The following is a 16,736-nucleotide window of genomic DNA, read 5'->3' on the forward strand; positions in this document are numbered from 1 at the left end:
GTTTTAAAAGGGAAAATGATCTTCGACTCTATTCCGAACATATCTTTTACGCTTGGCACACACACACACACACACACTCAATAGTTCTCTTTGAAACTTGAACCAAAATGAATATATCTCCCAACCCTGGCTCTGAGTAAAGTGCATGTAGCATACGGGCTGTCACCACGTCAGGTGTGCCTTGTCACCTGCACAGTCTGCCATCAAACACTGTGCTCTCCCCGCCAAATATACCACAGTATAAAAAACATCCACACACACACACGCGCGCGCGCACACTTCCGCAAGCACTATTATGATGTCAAAACTACCACCGGACCCGTATCATTTCTCAGCATGCATGTCTACAGGAACCGTGGATAACAGCAACATATTAGTCACGAGGTTCACCTTCAGATTTAAAAAAAAAAGGGCATTAGCACACCTGCGAGCACAGCTACTAACTATCACAGCTGCAGGCAGGGTACCGGTGACGAAGTCACAATTAGGACTACTGCACATGTTGGACTGAGACTATGGAAGTAGGCAATAACTGCTACTGATGACCCCTTCCAATTATTGCCATGAATAGAGATGTCCGATATATGCGTTAAAATGTCATATCGGAAATTATCGGTATCGGTTTTTTTATTATCGGTATCGGGTTTTTTTTAAATTATTAAATCCACATAAAAAACACAAGATACACTTACAATTAGTGCACCAACCCAAAAAAAAACCCTCCCCCATTTACACTCATTCACACAAAAGGGTTGTTTCCTTCTGTTATTAATATTCTGGTTCCTACATTATATATCAATATATATCAATACAAATACAATATATATCAATTTCTAGGCGCAGTCAAGGCGTTGAGGGGATCCGGTTTGGTGGCTGCAGGATTAGGTCTCTGCTTTTTGCGGATGATGTGGTCCTGATGGCTTCATCCGGCCCGGATCTTCAGCTCTCGCTGGATCGGTTCGCAGCCGAGTGTGAAGCGACTGGGATGAAAATCAGCACCTCCGAGTCCGAGTCCATGGTTCTCGCCCGGAAAAGGGTGGAGTGCCATCTCCGGGTTGGGGAGGAGACTCTGCCCCAAGTGGAGGAGTTCAAGTACCTCGGAGTCTTGTTCACGAGTGAGTGAAGAGTGGATTGTGAGATCGGTGCGGCGTCTTCAGTAATGCAGACGCTGTATCGATCCGTGGTGGTGAAGAAGGAGCTGAGCCGGAAGGCAAAGCTCTCAATTTACCGGTCCATCTACGTTCCCATTCTCACCTATGGTCATGAGCTTTGGGGTATGACCGAAAGGACAAGATCACGGGTACAAGCGGCCGAAATGAGTTTCCTCCGCCTGGTGGCGGGTCTCTCCCTTAGAGATAGGGTGAGAAGCTCTGCCATCCGGGGGGAGCTCAAAGTAAAGCCGCTGCTCCTCCACATCGAGGGGAGCCAGATGAGGTGGTTCGGGCATCTGGTCAGGATGCCACCCGAACGCCTCCCTAGGGAGATGTTTAGGGCACGTCCGACCGGTAGGAGGCCACGGGGAAGACCCAGGACACGTTGGGAAGACTATGTCTCCCGGCTGGCCTGGGAACGCCTCGGGATCCCCCGGGAGGAGCTGGACGAAGTGGCTGGGGAGAGGGAAGTCTGGGCTTCCCTGCTTAGGCTGCTGCCCCCGCGACCCGACCTCGGATAAGCGGAGGAAGATGGGATGGATGGATGGATATATCAATACAGTCTGCAAGGGATACAGTCCGTAAGCACACATGATTGTGCGTGCTGCTGGTCCACTAATAGTACTAACCTTTAACAGTTAATTTGACTCATTTTCATTCAGTACTAGTTTCTATGTAACTGTTTTTATATTGTTGTACTTTCTTTTTTGTTCAAGAAAATGTTTTTAATTTATTTATCTTATTTTACTAATTTTTTTAAAAAGTACCTTATCTTCACCATACCTGGTTGTCCAAATTAGGCATAATAATGTGTTAATTCCACGACTGCATATATCGGTTGATATCGGTATCGGTAATTAAAGAGTTGGACAATATCGGAATATCGGCAAAAAGCCATTATCGGACATCCCTAGCCATGAAGCATCACCTTGAAAAGATGCTAGACCGCTTGATGTGATTACCTGTAGATGTACAGTACAGGCCAAAAGTTTGGACACACCTTCTCCTCATTCATGTTTATTTTCATGACTATTTACATTGTAGATTGTCACATCAAAACTACGAATTGAACACATGTGGAGTTAAAAAGGTGAAATAACTGAAAACGTGTTTTATATTGTAGTTTCTTCAAAATAGCCACCCTTTTGCGCAGATTACTGCATTCTCTCCATGAGCTTCAAGCACACATTTACCCTAAGATTTTTTGTTAAAATGAAGCCAATAATGCCATTTTTTGTGGTGCCCTTTATTTAGAAAAGTATCGAAATACATTTTGGTGCCAGTACCAAAATATTGGTATCGGGACAACCCTTGTTGCGTCAGACCAGTTCTTCCTCCAAGGGAATCTAAGTCACAGGTCAATCCCAAGTTCTTTAGATCCAATCAATCCAATCCACTTTATTTATATAGCACATTTACACAACAAGAATGTTTCCAAAGTGCTGCACAGCCATGTTAAAAACAATATTAAAAACAATATTATGCTCCACCAATGACTGAATAAAAACAAAAAATAAATGAATAGAAAACCAATATAAAAAATAAATATGATTAAAAACGATTTCATTTCAATGACATATATGCTGAGTAAGGAGGACCATCAAGACAGAATTGGAATGTTTTAAATTTTATACCAAAGCTTTGGGAGACCAGCTTAACCAATACATTCATATCGGCTGCTCTAGTTGATCTGGCATTCCAAGGGGAAAACACACTCTTTTCACCCACAGAAAGCCCCCCCCCCCCCCTTTTTAAAACTGATAAGAAACCAGTGGGGGAGGTTTTCACATTCCAAGGTTGAGACATAAAACAGACAATCTGAAGACAAAGAGAGACTGGTAGAATAAACAAAGGAAAAGTACTAGATACTCTAAACATGGCTATGTAGAAGAAAGAAAGAACTCTTAAACACATATGCATCCTCCACACACTATATTGTAGTTTCTTCAAAATAGCCACCCTTTTGCTCCGATTACTGCTTTGCACACTCTTGGCATTCTCTCCATGAGCATCAAGCACACCTGTGAAGTGAAAACCATCTCAGGTGACTACCTCTTGAAGCTCATGGAGAGAACGCCAAGAGTGTGCGAAAAAGTAATCGGAGCAAAGTGTGGCTATTTTGAAAAAACTAGAAATTAGGGTTGTCCCGAGACCGATATTTTGGTACCGGTACCAAAATGTATTTTGATACTTTTCTAAATAAAGGGGACCACAAAAAATGGCATTATTGGCTTTATTGTAACCACAAATCTTAGGGTACATTAAACATATGTTTAATATTGTCATTTAGTCCTTTAAAACCTCTAAAGGCTTAGTGGCCACATGTGTGGACAGCACCTTTTAGCTCTTATTTCCAAAATGGTGTACACTACTGAATTGGGGTCTTATGGCCGCTGATGTGGACACGTATACTGCCATCTGGTGGTGTCAGAAGAGTATAACATACGATGGAATTTGGGGGTAAAAAAGTGTAAAAATAAGAATTAGCATGTCACTAAACATGAAGTACACGTTTGTGTACTTATGGACTAAAGTACATCATATCAAAAGATGATTCTTAGTTTTTATTCTAATTAGGGTCCAATAAGCCCAAATAGCAAAGAGAAATAAAAAAAAAGCATGTAAACAAACAGATTGGGCCTTAAGAGGTTAAATGAAATAGTGAACATACTAGAAAACTTGTCTTTTAGTAGTAAGTAAACAAAGACTCCTAATTAGTCTGCTGACGTATGCAGTGACATATTATACCAGTACGTTTTAGAGGCGGTGTAGTACCGAAAATGATTCATTAGTATCGCGGTACTAGTATACCAGTGTTTCCCCCAGAAAATGTGTTAATTAAGGTGGTGTCTCTCCAGGGAATTTGGCCTGTTGCCACCGTCACGCCTCCACCTCATCGCTGCCTGGGGGTGCAATACACTACAGACTGTGGTGAAGTAGGCCGGCTTCGTCGCATGAAAAAGCCTACAATATCCGTATGCTGTATGGTAATATACGATATATATCTCGATATTTTTTCCGTAAAGTAAAAACAAAACGCAAAACTGTCCTAGTTACCCGAGATACTAAGTATGTCATTATTTTGACTTAGTAAATATTGACTTATTAAGACCCTGGGGGTGCAATACACTACAGACTGTGGTGAAGTAGGCCGGCTTCGTCGCATGAAAAAGCCTACAATATCCGTATGGTGTATGGTAATATACGATATATATCTCGATATTTTTTCCGTAAAGTAAAAACAAAACGCAAAACTGTCCTAGTTACCCGAGATACTAAGTATGTCATTATTTTGACTTAGTAAATATTGACTTACTAAGACAAAATAATGACTAAGTCAAATTAATGACTTACTGTAAAATAAGCGTTTGCAAGAAGTGTTTGAAAAAAAGAGTTAAAAGTGGGGCACACATGCTGACATCCTGTAGTTGATTTTTATTTTGTAAATGTTATATTTTTATCAACATGTGATAGCAGGGACCCTGCCATTCAAAAGTAGGCTGCTACATTACTAATGATTCATGTAACTAAAGTCAAATACAAATAAGGCAACAAGAGAAGTATCCTACACTTCTCTTTTGTAAAGTAAATGTGAACAGCCGATATGGGCATCTACATCTACTATATGATTTGCCCGAGATATATATCTCCATACGATATATATCTCGATATTTTTTCCGTAAAGTAAAAACAAAACAAAACAGTCCTAGTTACCCGAGATACTAAGTATGTCATTATTTTGACTTAGTAAATATTGACTTACTAAGACAAAATGATGACATACTTAGTAAATATTGACTTACTAAGACAAAATAATGACATACTTAGTATCTCGGGTAACTAGGACAGTTTTGTGTTTTGTTTTCACTTTACGGAAAAAATATCGAGATATATATCGTATATTACCATACAGCATACGGATATTGTCGGCTTTTTCATGCGACAAAGCCGGCCTACTTCACCACAGTCTGTAGTGTATTGCACCCCCAGGGTCTTAATAAGTCAATATTTACTAAGTCAAAATAATGACTAAGTCAAATGAATGACTTACTGTAAAATAAGCGTTTCCAAGAAGCGTTTGAAAAAAAGAGTAAGTAAGTCAATATTTACTAAGTCAAAATAATGACTAAGTCAAATTAATGACTTACTGTAAAATAAGCGTTTGCAAGAAGCGTTTGGAAAAAAAAGAGTTAAAAGTGGGGCCACATGCTGACATCCTGTAGTTGATTTTTATTTTGTAAATGTTATATTTTTATCAACATGTGATAGCAGGGACCCTGCCATTCAAAAGTAGGCTGCTACATTACTAATGATTCATGTAACTAAAGTCAAATACAAATAAGGCAACAAGAGAAGTATCCTACACTTCTCTTTTGTAAAGTAAATGTGAACAGCCGATATGGGCATCTACATCTACTATATGATTTGCCTGAGATATATATCTCGATACGATATATATCTCGATATTTTTTCCGTAAAGTAAAAACAAAACACAAAACAGTCCTAGTTACCTGAGATACTAAGTATGTCATTATTTTGACTTAGTAAATATTGACTTACTAAGACAAAATGATGACATACTTAGTAAATATTGACTTACTAAGACAGTTTTGTGTTTTGTTTTTACTTTACGGAAAAAATATCGAGATATATATCGTATATTACCATACAGCATACGGATATTGTAGGCTTTTTCATGCGACGAAGCCGGCCTACTTCACCACAGTCTGTAGTGTATTGCACCCCCAGGGTCTTAATAAGTCAATATTTACTAAGTCAAAATAATGACTAAGTCAAATGAATGACTTACTTTAAAATAAGCGTTTCCAAGAAGCGTTTGAAAAAAAAGAGTAAGTAAGTCAATATTTACTAAGTCAAAATAATGACACACTTAGTATCTCGGGTAACTAGGACAGTTTTGTGTTTTGTTTTCACTTTACGGAAAAAATATTGAGATATATATCGTATATTACCATACAGCATACGGATATTGTAGGCTTTTTCATGCGACGAAGCCGGCCTACTTCACCACAGTCTGTAGTGTATTGCACCCCCAGGGTCTAATTAAGTCAATATTTACTAAGTCAAAATAATGACTAAGTCAAATGAATGACTTACTGTAAAATAAGCGTTTCCAAGAAGCGTTTGAAAAAAAGAGTAAGTAAGTCAATATTTACTAAGTCAAAATAATGACTAAGTCAAATTAATGACTTACTGTAAAATAAGCGTTTGGAAAAAAAAATAGTTAAAAGTGGGGCCACATGCTGACATCCTGTAGTTGATTTTTATTTTGTAAATGTTATATTTTTATCAACATGTGATAGCAGGGACCCTGCCATTCAAAACTAGGCTGCTACATTACTAATGATTCATGTAACTAAAGTCAAATACAAATAAGGCAACAAGAGAAGTATCCTACACTTCTCTTTTGTAAAGTAAATGTGAACAGCCGATATGGGCATCTACATCTACTATATGATTTGCCTGAGAAGCTGGACAGGACAAAAAAAAAAAACAATTTTAAGACTTTAGTTTAGGCGGTGGCTCTTTGTTGTTAAGGCGGCCGCCTTAACAACAAAGCGCTGTGGGAAACCCTGTATACACTCTTGGCATTCTGTCCATGAGCTTTAAGAGGTAGTCACCCGAAATGGTTATCATACCTTATCAGGGTTGATTAGTGGCCTTTTTTTGCTTTATCAGTGGGGTTGGGACCATCAGTTGCGTTGTGAATGAGAAGGTGTGTCCAAACTGATGGCCTGTACTGTATGAAAAAGTCAAATCTGAGCAATAAGTATGAAAAGAAAACATGCATCATAGCCACTAAGGCAGGTTTCATACTATGACTTGAGAAGACAATTTGTGGTAGTAGTCACAAATACGGTATAAAAAGGTCACCAGATTACTCATTGAATATTTATACATGTGATTTTTCCGTAGGGCTACACTGGGAAAGGGAAGTTTTCCTATAAATTGTTCGTGACCCCGTGTCCCTATCTATCTTCAACCTTTTCAGCTTATATTGAATCCTTGGACTGCTAAGACCAGACGAGCAAAAACACGTTCGACTTCCGAGGACGCCTGTGCACGGCTTGAGGTGCGCTCGTGGTAATGTCCGTGCATGGCAGCAGCTTCAGCCGGGAAACATGTGGCGAGCCCGCTTTGACTGCAAAAACTAAAGGAGAAAAAGGAGGGAGAGGATTGGTGTGTAAAAATGCCGAGCACGTCATCTTCATTCGACCACAGGTTCACACGGAGAAAACGAAACACGTCTAAAAACCACAGCAGAAGTTTGATTATAAATATATATATAAATGTAAACATAAACCGATGAATATACTGTAAATTGTTTCTTCTTCTTTTTTGCTCCATTTTCCTCTGTACATAGGTTTGCATATTTTATAGGACTTTTACTTCTATCTACAAGGACTGGATAAAGTACTTTAAATACTCCAAAAAAAAAAAAAAAAAAAAAAAAAATTATATATATATACATATATATATATATATATATATATACATGAATGAAAACATGATACTGCTGATAAAAACCAGGTACAAAAAAAGGTTGCGAGGATACGGTGCAAAATGTAGGACCTGACCGAGGCATTTATCCAGAAAACAGTCAGGGAGACCTCAGTTAGAACTTGGACACACGTTGACCTATTTTGTATAAGAAATACTTTGAATGGGTTCTGTTCATTTCTCTATTTATTTACAAGTCATGTCTGAGATGATACGCATGCGTTCATGGCATTATTTTTCTATGAGTTGGTACGTGACCAAAATAGTTTTTATATGGGCCACCGTTGTGGTCCACAGATGATCGTTGATCCTGTCTCCAGGACCATGCCTTCAGCACTTCTGAGAAGACGGAGAAAACCGCTCCTATTGACCAAGTGATGTCAGAAACTGATTTTAATGGCTCGTTTATTTATTTGTCAAAGTGTATTTATTTATTTGTGCCGTTTCAGTTGGAGATCCGAGCTCTATTATTGCCATTGAGGGGTCTTGCTTTAAAAGTGCCACTTTGTATCACCATCACATTACCTCTTTGATGTTGGACATCTCAAAAACAACTAGGACGGAATATTCCATTTCCTGTTTGAGAGCATTGCTACTGTGTTTCTAAGCCTTATGTACATTTCTGTTTATAACTTACTGAAGCGAGCGTTGTTGGTTTAAAGGGAAACTACGTGATTATACTTATGCAGTATAATGTATATAATGCTGATGCTCATATCAAATCGATACGTAGAGCCAGAAATAATCATACAAGGTCCCTTTTGGAAAATGTAAATTGAAAGATTCTTCTTGTGGGTTTGGTTCAAAGAGACATTTTATGGGTAATCCCTAGTTTAGCGCTCCCTCTTTCATTACCTGTACAATCAAACATGTATGAAAACTTTTGCCTTGGAGTCCCAGCAAGCTTCTTTAGTGTAAAGTACTAAATTCCTAATTAAAAACAAAATTGGTGACAAAAAAACAATTTTGGTTATGAAAACGTCACTCCATGCTTTTGCTTTGTATTGTTTGACAGAGTTCTGATCTTGTTCTACTGAGAGCAAAAGTCAATGATATCTGCACTAACTAATCTGAACTGCTGTCATTTTATGTGCTGTGATTAAAAACAAAGTGAGTTTATTTCAACGACTCACCCGTGACTGGAACGTCATGTTTCAAAAAGAGATCGTGGAAAATGTATTCCTCCTATTTGGGCACACGCCGAGGGTTGGGGAAATGAATGTTGCATCATCAAGCTTTGCCAGGTTCCTGAAGAACTGAAGCTTCTGATTGGCCAGTGCGCTTTAAGGCTCCCATCCCTGACTTTCAGAACTGCACCATTCTCTTGTTCTCCTGACTCCTTTTTTGTAATTTTAAAATGAATGACGCGTCTCAGCTTAGGCCAATAATAAAGCACAGTCTAGAAGAAGTGTCCTGTGTGCTGTCGTCAATGTTGGGATTCTACCATACCGCTCATTGGGTGGGTGGATCGTTTAGACTTTCTACTATGCATGTTTGTAGTAATAGATTGGATTTATATAGCGACTTTTCCAGAGACCCACACGCTTTACACAGAAACCTCAGTTAGTCCACATTCACACAATGGTGGTTGTAGGGTTGTCTCCATACCAATATTTTGGTAGCGGTACCAAAACGGATTCCGATACTTTTCGAAATAAAGAAGACCACAAAAAATGGCATTATTGGCTTTATTTGAACAAAAAAATATGTTTCTTATTGCAATTTAGTCCTTAAATAAAATAGTGAACATACTAGTGTTGCGTCACCACCAGTTCTTCCACCAAGGGAATCTAAATTACTGGTCAATCCCAAATTATTTTGGATGACATATAAGCTGAGTAAGAAGGATCACCAGGACAGAATAGGTATATTTTCTAGTTTTTTCCAAAGCTTTGGGAGGTCAACTCAATCAACACATTCGTAACGGCTGCCCGAGTTGATCTAACCCTCAAACTCAATAGCCCACTCCTTACACAAAAAGAAAGCCCCCACCTGTCAGGGTAGGAACACGGCCTTATTGTTCTCCTGCCGATAAGATATAAGGAAGTACTCCAACTCCTACATTCCAAAGCTTCAAGGTAACACACACAGCGCACTTGCGGACATAAGATGAAAAAATAGAAAGAGTACAAATGGATAAACACTAGCTGTTTCAAATATGACTATGAATAAAAAGAAATAACTCTTAAATATGTATATATGCACTCTTCACACTAGACAACTTGTCTTTTAGTAGTAAGTAAACAAACAAAGACTCCTAATTAGTCTGCTGACGTATGCAGTAACATATTGTGTCATTTATACACCTATTATTTTGTTGACATTATGAAGGACAAGCTGTAAAAATTGATTATTAATCCTTTTTCCATTTACTGTTAATATCTGCTTACTTTCTGTTTTAACATGTTCTATCTACACTTCTGTTAAAATGTAATAATCACTTATTCTTCTCTTCTTTGATACTTTACATTAGTTTTGGATGATACCACACATTTAGGTGTCGATCTGATACCAAGTAGTTACAGGGTCATACATTGGTCATAAATTAAGTTCTCATGGACGTATTTCCAGAGTTTATGAATATACTATGAATTTAAAAGAAAAAATATTGATGTAATCATAGTAGTATCGACTAGATATACCCTTGTACTTGGTATCATTACAGTGGATGTCAGGTGTAGATCCACCCATGGCATTTGTTTACATTGAGTTGTGACGCCGGTGAGCTATTGTATCCTCCTACGGTGTGTAGTACCTCCTCCTGCAGGGATAATACTTACTTTATTTGTCACCATGGAGGCCAGGATTAGTGATTTAGAAGTAGCTAAAACACTGCGGATGGACATTAGCCGCTAACTAGCTAGCCATGTCTTAAAGCACCTCTTCCTGAGGGTGTTTCAGTGTTATAACTTCACCTTTATTTTTACTTTTTACACCAAAATGCATCTATTCTTCCTTTTCTGTCCACACACTGTGTCTGCTTGTAAGTACTCTGTGTGTGTGCGCTGCCGGACATGCTCCTCTGCTCGTAAAACCAGCAACGTCACGACGGCGCGCCGTCATGCCTGTAAAAAAAAAATTGGCGAACCGGTACTTTTAAAACAGAGTATAGTACTGTTTTTGATTCATTAGTACCGCAATACTATACTAGTACCGGTATACCGTACAACCCTAGGTGGTTGTAAGCTCCATTTATAGCCACAGCTGCCACCAAACATTCATACACCAGTGTGGGTGGCACTGGAGGCAAGGTGGGTGAAGTGTCTTGCCCACAAACAGTGACTGGAATAGAGGAAGCCACTATGTTAGGGTCAAAGGTGAGCTGCAGCCTAAACCAGCTGACTTTGAGACACAGCTGACATGTCGTCACTCAATGAAGAGCACCACCAATTCTTTAAAAAGGTTTATTTGTATTCCAAATATAACAAAGGTTCACTCAAAAATGCATGAATTCATTATGAAAGTCTAGATACTGCAGTGTTTCCCCCAGAAAATATGATATGGGCATAAGATATGAAATAAGATATGGGCATCTACATCAACTATATGGTTTGCCTGAGAAGCTGGACAGGACAAATAAACAAACAAAACAAAAAAAACAACTTTAGTTTAGGCGGTGGTTCTTTGTTGTTAAGGCGGCCGCCTTAACAACAAAGCGCTGCGGGAAACCCTGTACTGTATATAAAAAAAATTATTAAAAATACATTAAAATGTATTTGTCAGCAAATAAAGAAAATATCCTCCAATATTTGACTTTCTTCTAAGTCCTGTTGGCGACTCAGAGGATGAGGCCTCTGACCTCTGAAGAATGATTTGGGGGTCGTGAGCGCCGGTCCACGTTGTGATGATTTGGCCCTTCGGGACGACATTTTGCGTTGTCCATGTGCCGAGACCGGACTAAAGAGATCCAATAACTCAACTAAAGAAAAGTCCGACCTGAAAGACAAATGAATGTTTCTGTTTGACTGGTTTCTTTCTGCAAAGACATCTAATCTCACCTTGTAAACATCAATAAGAGAATTGCTTGGTCCCATTCGTGCTAAAACCACTGACTGATGCACTGAATTAGTCTGGTTTCTCAAATAGTTTTTTGTATTTTCACATCTTCATGTGAAGTCCCAGCATCCATGCACACGCTCTAATAGATAGATAGATAGATAGTACTTTATTGATTCCTTCAGGAGAGTCCATCCATCCATCCATCTTCAACCGCTTATCCGGAATCGGGTCACGGGGACAGCAGCTCCAGCAAAGACCCCCAGCCTTCCCTCTCCAGAGCAACATTTGCAACGAGGACCTCCCTAGGGAGACGCTCGTGAGGCATCCGCACGAGATGCCCGAACCACCTAAGCTGGCTCCTTTCCAAGCGAAGGAGCAGCGGCTCTACTCCGAGTCTCTCTCGGGTGACTGCACTTCTCACCCTATCTCTAAGGGAGATGCCAGCCACCCTTCTGAGGAAACTCATTTCGGCCGCTTGTATCCGCGATCTTATTCTTTCGGTCATTACCCACACTTCATGACCATAGGTGAGAGTAGGAATGTAGATAGCTCGGTAGACCGAGAGCTTTGCCTTCTGGCTCAGCTCCCGTTTCGTCACAACAGTGCGGCAGAGAGACTGCAATACTGCCCCAGCTGCTCCGATTCTCCGGCTGATTTCCTTCTCCATCTTTCCCTCACTCGTGAACAAGACCCCGAGATACTTAAACTCCTCCACCTGGGACAGAGTCCTGTCCCCTACCCGGACTGTACAAACCATCGGTTTCCTGCTGAGAACCATGGCCTCAGATTTGGAGATGCTGATCCTCATTCCAGCCGCTGAACACTCGGCTGCGAACCGATCCAGTGAGAGCTGATGGTCACGAACCGAAGGTGCCATCAGGACCACATCATCTGCAAACAGCAGTGACGCAACCTTTAGCCCCCCCGAAACGTATATCCTCTCCGCTATGGCCACGACTCCGCCTAGAAATTCTTCCTTCAGGAGAGTTCCCTCGGGAAAAATGTGGAGTGGGCATAGGAGTTTGCTCAACCAGTCCATATGTATTTTGTGGATTTGGAAAAGGCCTTCGATCGTGTCCCTCGCGGTGTCCTGTGGTGGGTGATCCAGGAGTACGGGATCCAGGGTCCTTTGCTACGCGCCATACGGTCCCTGTACAAGCGGAGCAGGAGTCTGGTTCGCATTGCCGGTAATAAAGTCCCAGTGGACGTTGGACTCTGCCACGGCTACCCTTTGTCACCGGTCCTGTTTATTATCTTTATGGACAGAATATCTAGGTGCAGTCAGGGTGTGGAGGCTTTTTGCAGATGATGTGGTCCTGTTTGCTTCATCGGGCTGGGACCTTCAGCATTCACTGGGGCGGTTTTCAGCCAGTGTGAAGCTGCTGAGATGAGGATCAGCACCTCCAAATCTGAGGTCATGGTTCTCAGTCGAAAAAGGGTGGACTGCACCCCTCGGGTCGGGAGTGAAGTTCTGCCTCAAGTGGAGGAGTTCAAGTATCTCAAGGTCTTGTTCACGAGTGGGGGAAGAATAGAACGCGAGATTGACAGACGGATTGGTGCGGCGTCTGCAGTGGTGAAGAAGGAGCTGAGCCAGAAGGCAAAGCTCTCGATTTACAGGTCGGTCTACGTTCCTACCCTCATCTATGTTTATGAACTTTGGGTAATAACCGCGAATACAAGCGGCAGAAATGAGTTTCCTCTGCAGGATGTATGGGATCACCCTCAGAGATAGGGTGAGGAGCTCGGTCATCCGAGAGAGACTAAGAGTAGAGATGGGTCTGGCATCTACTACAGATGCCTCCTGGACGCCTCCCTGGTGAGGTGCTTTGGGCATGCCGATTCGGGAGGCGACCTCGGGGCAGACCTAGAACAAGTTGGAGGGATTATGTCTCACAGCTGGCCTGGGAACGCCTCGGTATCCCCCCTGTAGAACTAGAGGTGGTGGCCGGGGACAGAGAAGTCTGAGCATCTCTGCTTAGACAGCTGTCCCTGCGACCCGGACTCGGATAAGCGGCGGGAAAATGGATGGATAGATGAATGTATCGCATTTCCGGTTGACCTATGACGTCACACCAAAACAAGACATCTTTGAGGCTCCTTCCAAGACAACCGTTCTTGTTGTACCTGATGTCCGCTGTAACATTGCCACAGATTACAAATATCACGTCTCTGATGGCCACGCTGATGTTAAACAACAGACAGCGTCAAAAAATGACCTTATATTGCGCCACAAACATGACGCTACTACCAAGAAGGTCTCGGAATGGCTGGATTGGATGTGGGTCCGAAGCAAAGACTGGTGGGAGAGAGTTGTTTTGATGAGAGCTTTCGGACGGAGAATGGAAAGTTCAACCAATAAACTCTGTGGGTTGATGGAAGGAGTTTTGAGTCCAAAGGAAAAGACTGTTTGTCCGTGTCCCGATACCGCTTTAAAAATGAGGGTTGCTATTGTTCTGTACAAGTTGTGTGGAATACAGAGTTATTGCAAACCAGTTTGGAGTGCACAAATGCAGCATAAGGAGGTTTGTGTACGTAGCCGCTTCTCTTCCATCTCACTCGTTTTTGTTCAGCAGTTCCTTAGCTACCTTTTGAAATAAATCTCCGTTTTTTTTGTTCTGTTCTTTTAATTTGCAAAGCAAATAAAGTATCCTCTTCATTCCAGTTGTTGCTTATATTTTTATTGAACGGGATCCGCTTCCGGGTTTAATCCCATGTGTTTGGTGTATGCGCGACACTCGAGAGATCTGGTTTTTAATCGCATAATCCAGGCGTGTTAATCCGACTTTTCAAAAGACAAACACGTGTTTCCGAGGGTTGTAGAAGGCTTCTTTTGAGCCAAATTATTTGAGAAGTCAGACTAATTTGCTAAATCAGAACACATTGTATATTTACTATAAGTCACTGACTGTTCCTTATCCAACATATTGTGTTAAAGTGTGGGGTTGTGCCTGTAAAACATTTAAATCCAATCTTTTTGTGGAAGAGAGCCGTAAGAATCATTAGTGGAAATGCATGAAGAGAACCCACAAACCCAATATTCAAACAGTTAAACTTATTGAAATGTAATTAATTGGTAGAGAATGATATCTTAAGAATCACGTACAAAGCACATACAAAAATTATACCAAACAAAATTCAAAACAGATTTGTTAAAAGAGAATGTAATTATATAATTTAAAAGGAACTTAAATCTTTAATACATTTAGTTTTAGAACAGCCACAATGGAAAAAAGCATTTCTACGGAGCCCCTAAAGGGACATGGGGGAAAAAAACTGTTTTAATTTAAAAAAAATTAAATTTTTAGACATGTATCTCGTGTGCACGAGAAATTATCTATAAACTTTTTAAAAAGTTATTAAAAAAAAAAACTAAAAAAAATATATATATATTTTTTTAAGACATGTATCTCGTGCGCACGAGATACATGTCTTAAAAAAAATAAAAAATAAATAAATCATATATATATTTTTTTTTTTATAACTTTATAAAAAGTTTCTCGTGCGCACGAGATACATTTCTAAAAATAAAAAAAATTTAAAAAAAAAAGTTTTTATAACTTTATAAAAAGTTTCTCGTGCGCACGAGATACATATCTAAAAAAAAATTTAAAAATTGGAAAAAAACAAATTTCCCTCATGTCCATTTAGGGGCTGCGTACATTTCAATCAGGGGTGTTAGTTTATGGAACAAACAATGTAAAACTGTCTGTATTTAAAAAAAATGATGAAAAGATATGATTTAGAGTAAATTATTGTTTTTATGTTTGTTTATTTTGTTGTTTGTTATGACAAACAAATGGTAAATGGGTTATATTTGTATAGCACTTCTCTACCTTCAAGGTACTCAAAGCGCTTTGACACTATTTCCACATTCACCCATACATTCACACACTGATGGCAGGAGCTGCCATGCAAGGCCCTAACCACCACCCATCAGGAGCAAGGGTGAAGTGTCTTGCTCAAGGACACAACGGACGTGACGAGGTTGGTAGAATTTTGAATTGAACAACAATTGTACCTGTGTGAGTAGGGGGCAGATATTATAAATGTATACTTTCTTCATTCAGGATTTTTTTTTTTAATATTATGATTGTTTTTTTGGTTTGACCTTTAATGAATGAAAAAAAAAAAACTCATGGGAATTTAGTGCATGGAAATAGTTTCATGTAAGCGTGAGAAAGGAAAGAAGCAGTCTTCTTTGTCTGCAATAGAAAGGAAGGACTGTGCAGTGAAATAAACCAAGGAGATTAGGCTAATAGAGATGCAATCCCTCAGTCTGTCTGGCTTGTTCAATTATTCAGTACACACACACTGGAACCATGGCCATTCCAAATACAAAACATGAATTCTTCCAAGCATGCTTCGCTGAAGTTGCGAACATAATTCTCTGCTAGTTTGAAGCCGCATCCATTTGCATCACATGCAGCGCTGCACACCGCCACCCCATGGGAGCACTTGTTGATGTGCATGCGTATGGCGAGCACACAAGACGGAGCGTCCCACTCACGCCTGTGTTCTTTAAAACATGCTGTTGGGCCTTCATGGAGGCCGTTTTGCTAACTTGGCTGAAAAGTTGGACATTGTAAGAATATTTTAGTATCAGGCGAGAACAAGACTGAGGATAATAAAAGCCAAGAGAGGGAAGATCAGCAAGTTCATGTGCTTCTCTCATTTGTTTTTTCTTCCTGTCAACAGTAGGAGGAGAGAGAGCAAAAATGAGAATAAGTGGCCAACAGAGAAAGGGAGATGGAGAGATGGCAAGCGAGGGCAGCTTTGTGAATAGAAGGCAGTGAGGGACCGTGGGGGAGGGACTTTGGCGAGGTTCCGTCTCGCGAAATGTGAAAATTTGCATTTTTATTTGTTGATTTATTTAACGGACAGGGCCCTCAAACAGCCATCCATCAACAAACGACATGCTGGTAATGAATAATGCATCACTTAACGGCGGTCACAATCTATAACAAGGGGTGGGGAGAGTGGGCGGGGTAGGGGGTATGCGTACAGTCTGGTAAAGGTTGTGGGGCAGCATGGGTGGGTGGTGGGAGGGGGGGGGGCATAAGGCAC

General features: G+C 40.4%; 1 protein-coding gene across 4 annotated transcripts in view; it reads right to left on the reverse strand.

The window, feature by feature from the left end:
- Nucleotides 1-10,611: 10,611 nt before the first annotated feature.
- kiaa1328 (KIAA1328 ortholog) overlaps nt 10,612-16,736 on the reverse strand; it is a 73,995-nt gene continuing 67,870 nt past the window's right edge. For 3 of the 4 annotated variants that reach the window (XM_062043406.1, XM_062043414.1, XM_062043402.1), the window contains one exon: nt 11,064-11,609. In XM_062043406.1, coding sequence (XP_061899390.1) covers nt 11,393-11,609 — 217 coding nt within the window. In that variant the 3' untranslated portion in view covers nt 11,064-11,392. Of the gene's footprint in view, nt 10,739-11,063; nt 11,610-16,736 lie in introns of those variants that run through there. The other variant, XM_062043418.1, reaches the window with a different exon arrangement.

Source organism: Entelurus aequoreus, linkage group LG01 (genome assembly GCF_033978785.1).
Source record: "Entelurus aequoreus isolate RoL-2023_Sb linkage group LG01, RoL_Eaeq_v1.1, whole genome shotgun sequence".
Classification (NCBI taxonomy): domain Eukaryota; kingdom Metazoa; phylum Chordata; class Actinopteri; order Syngnathiformes; family Syngnathidae; genus Entelurus; species Entelurus aequoreus.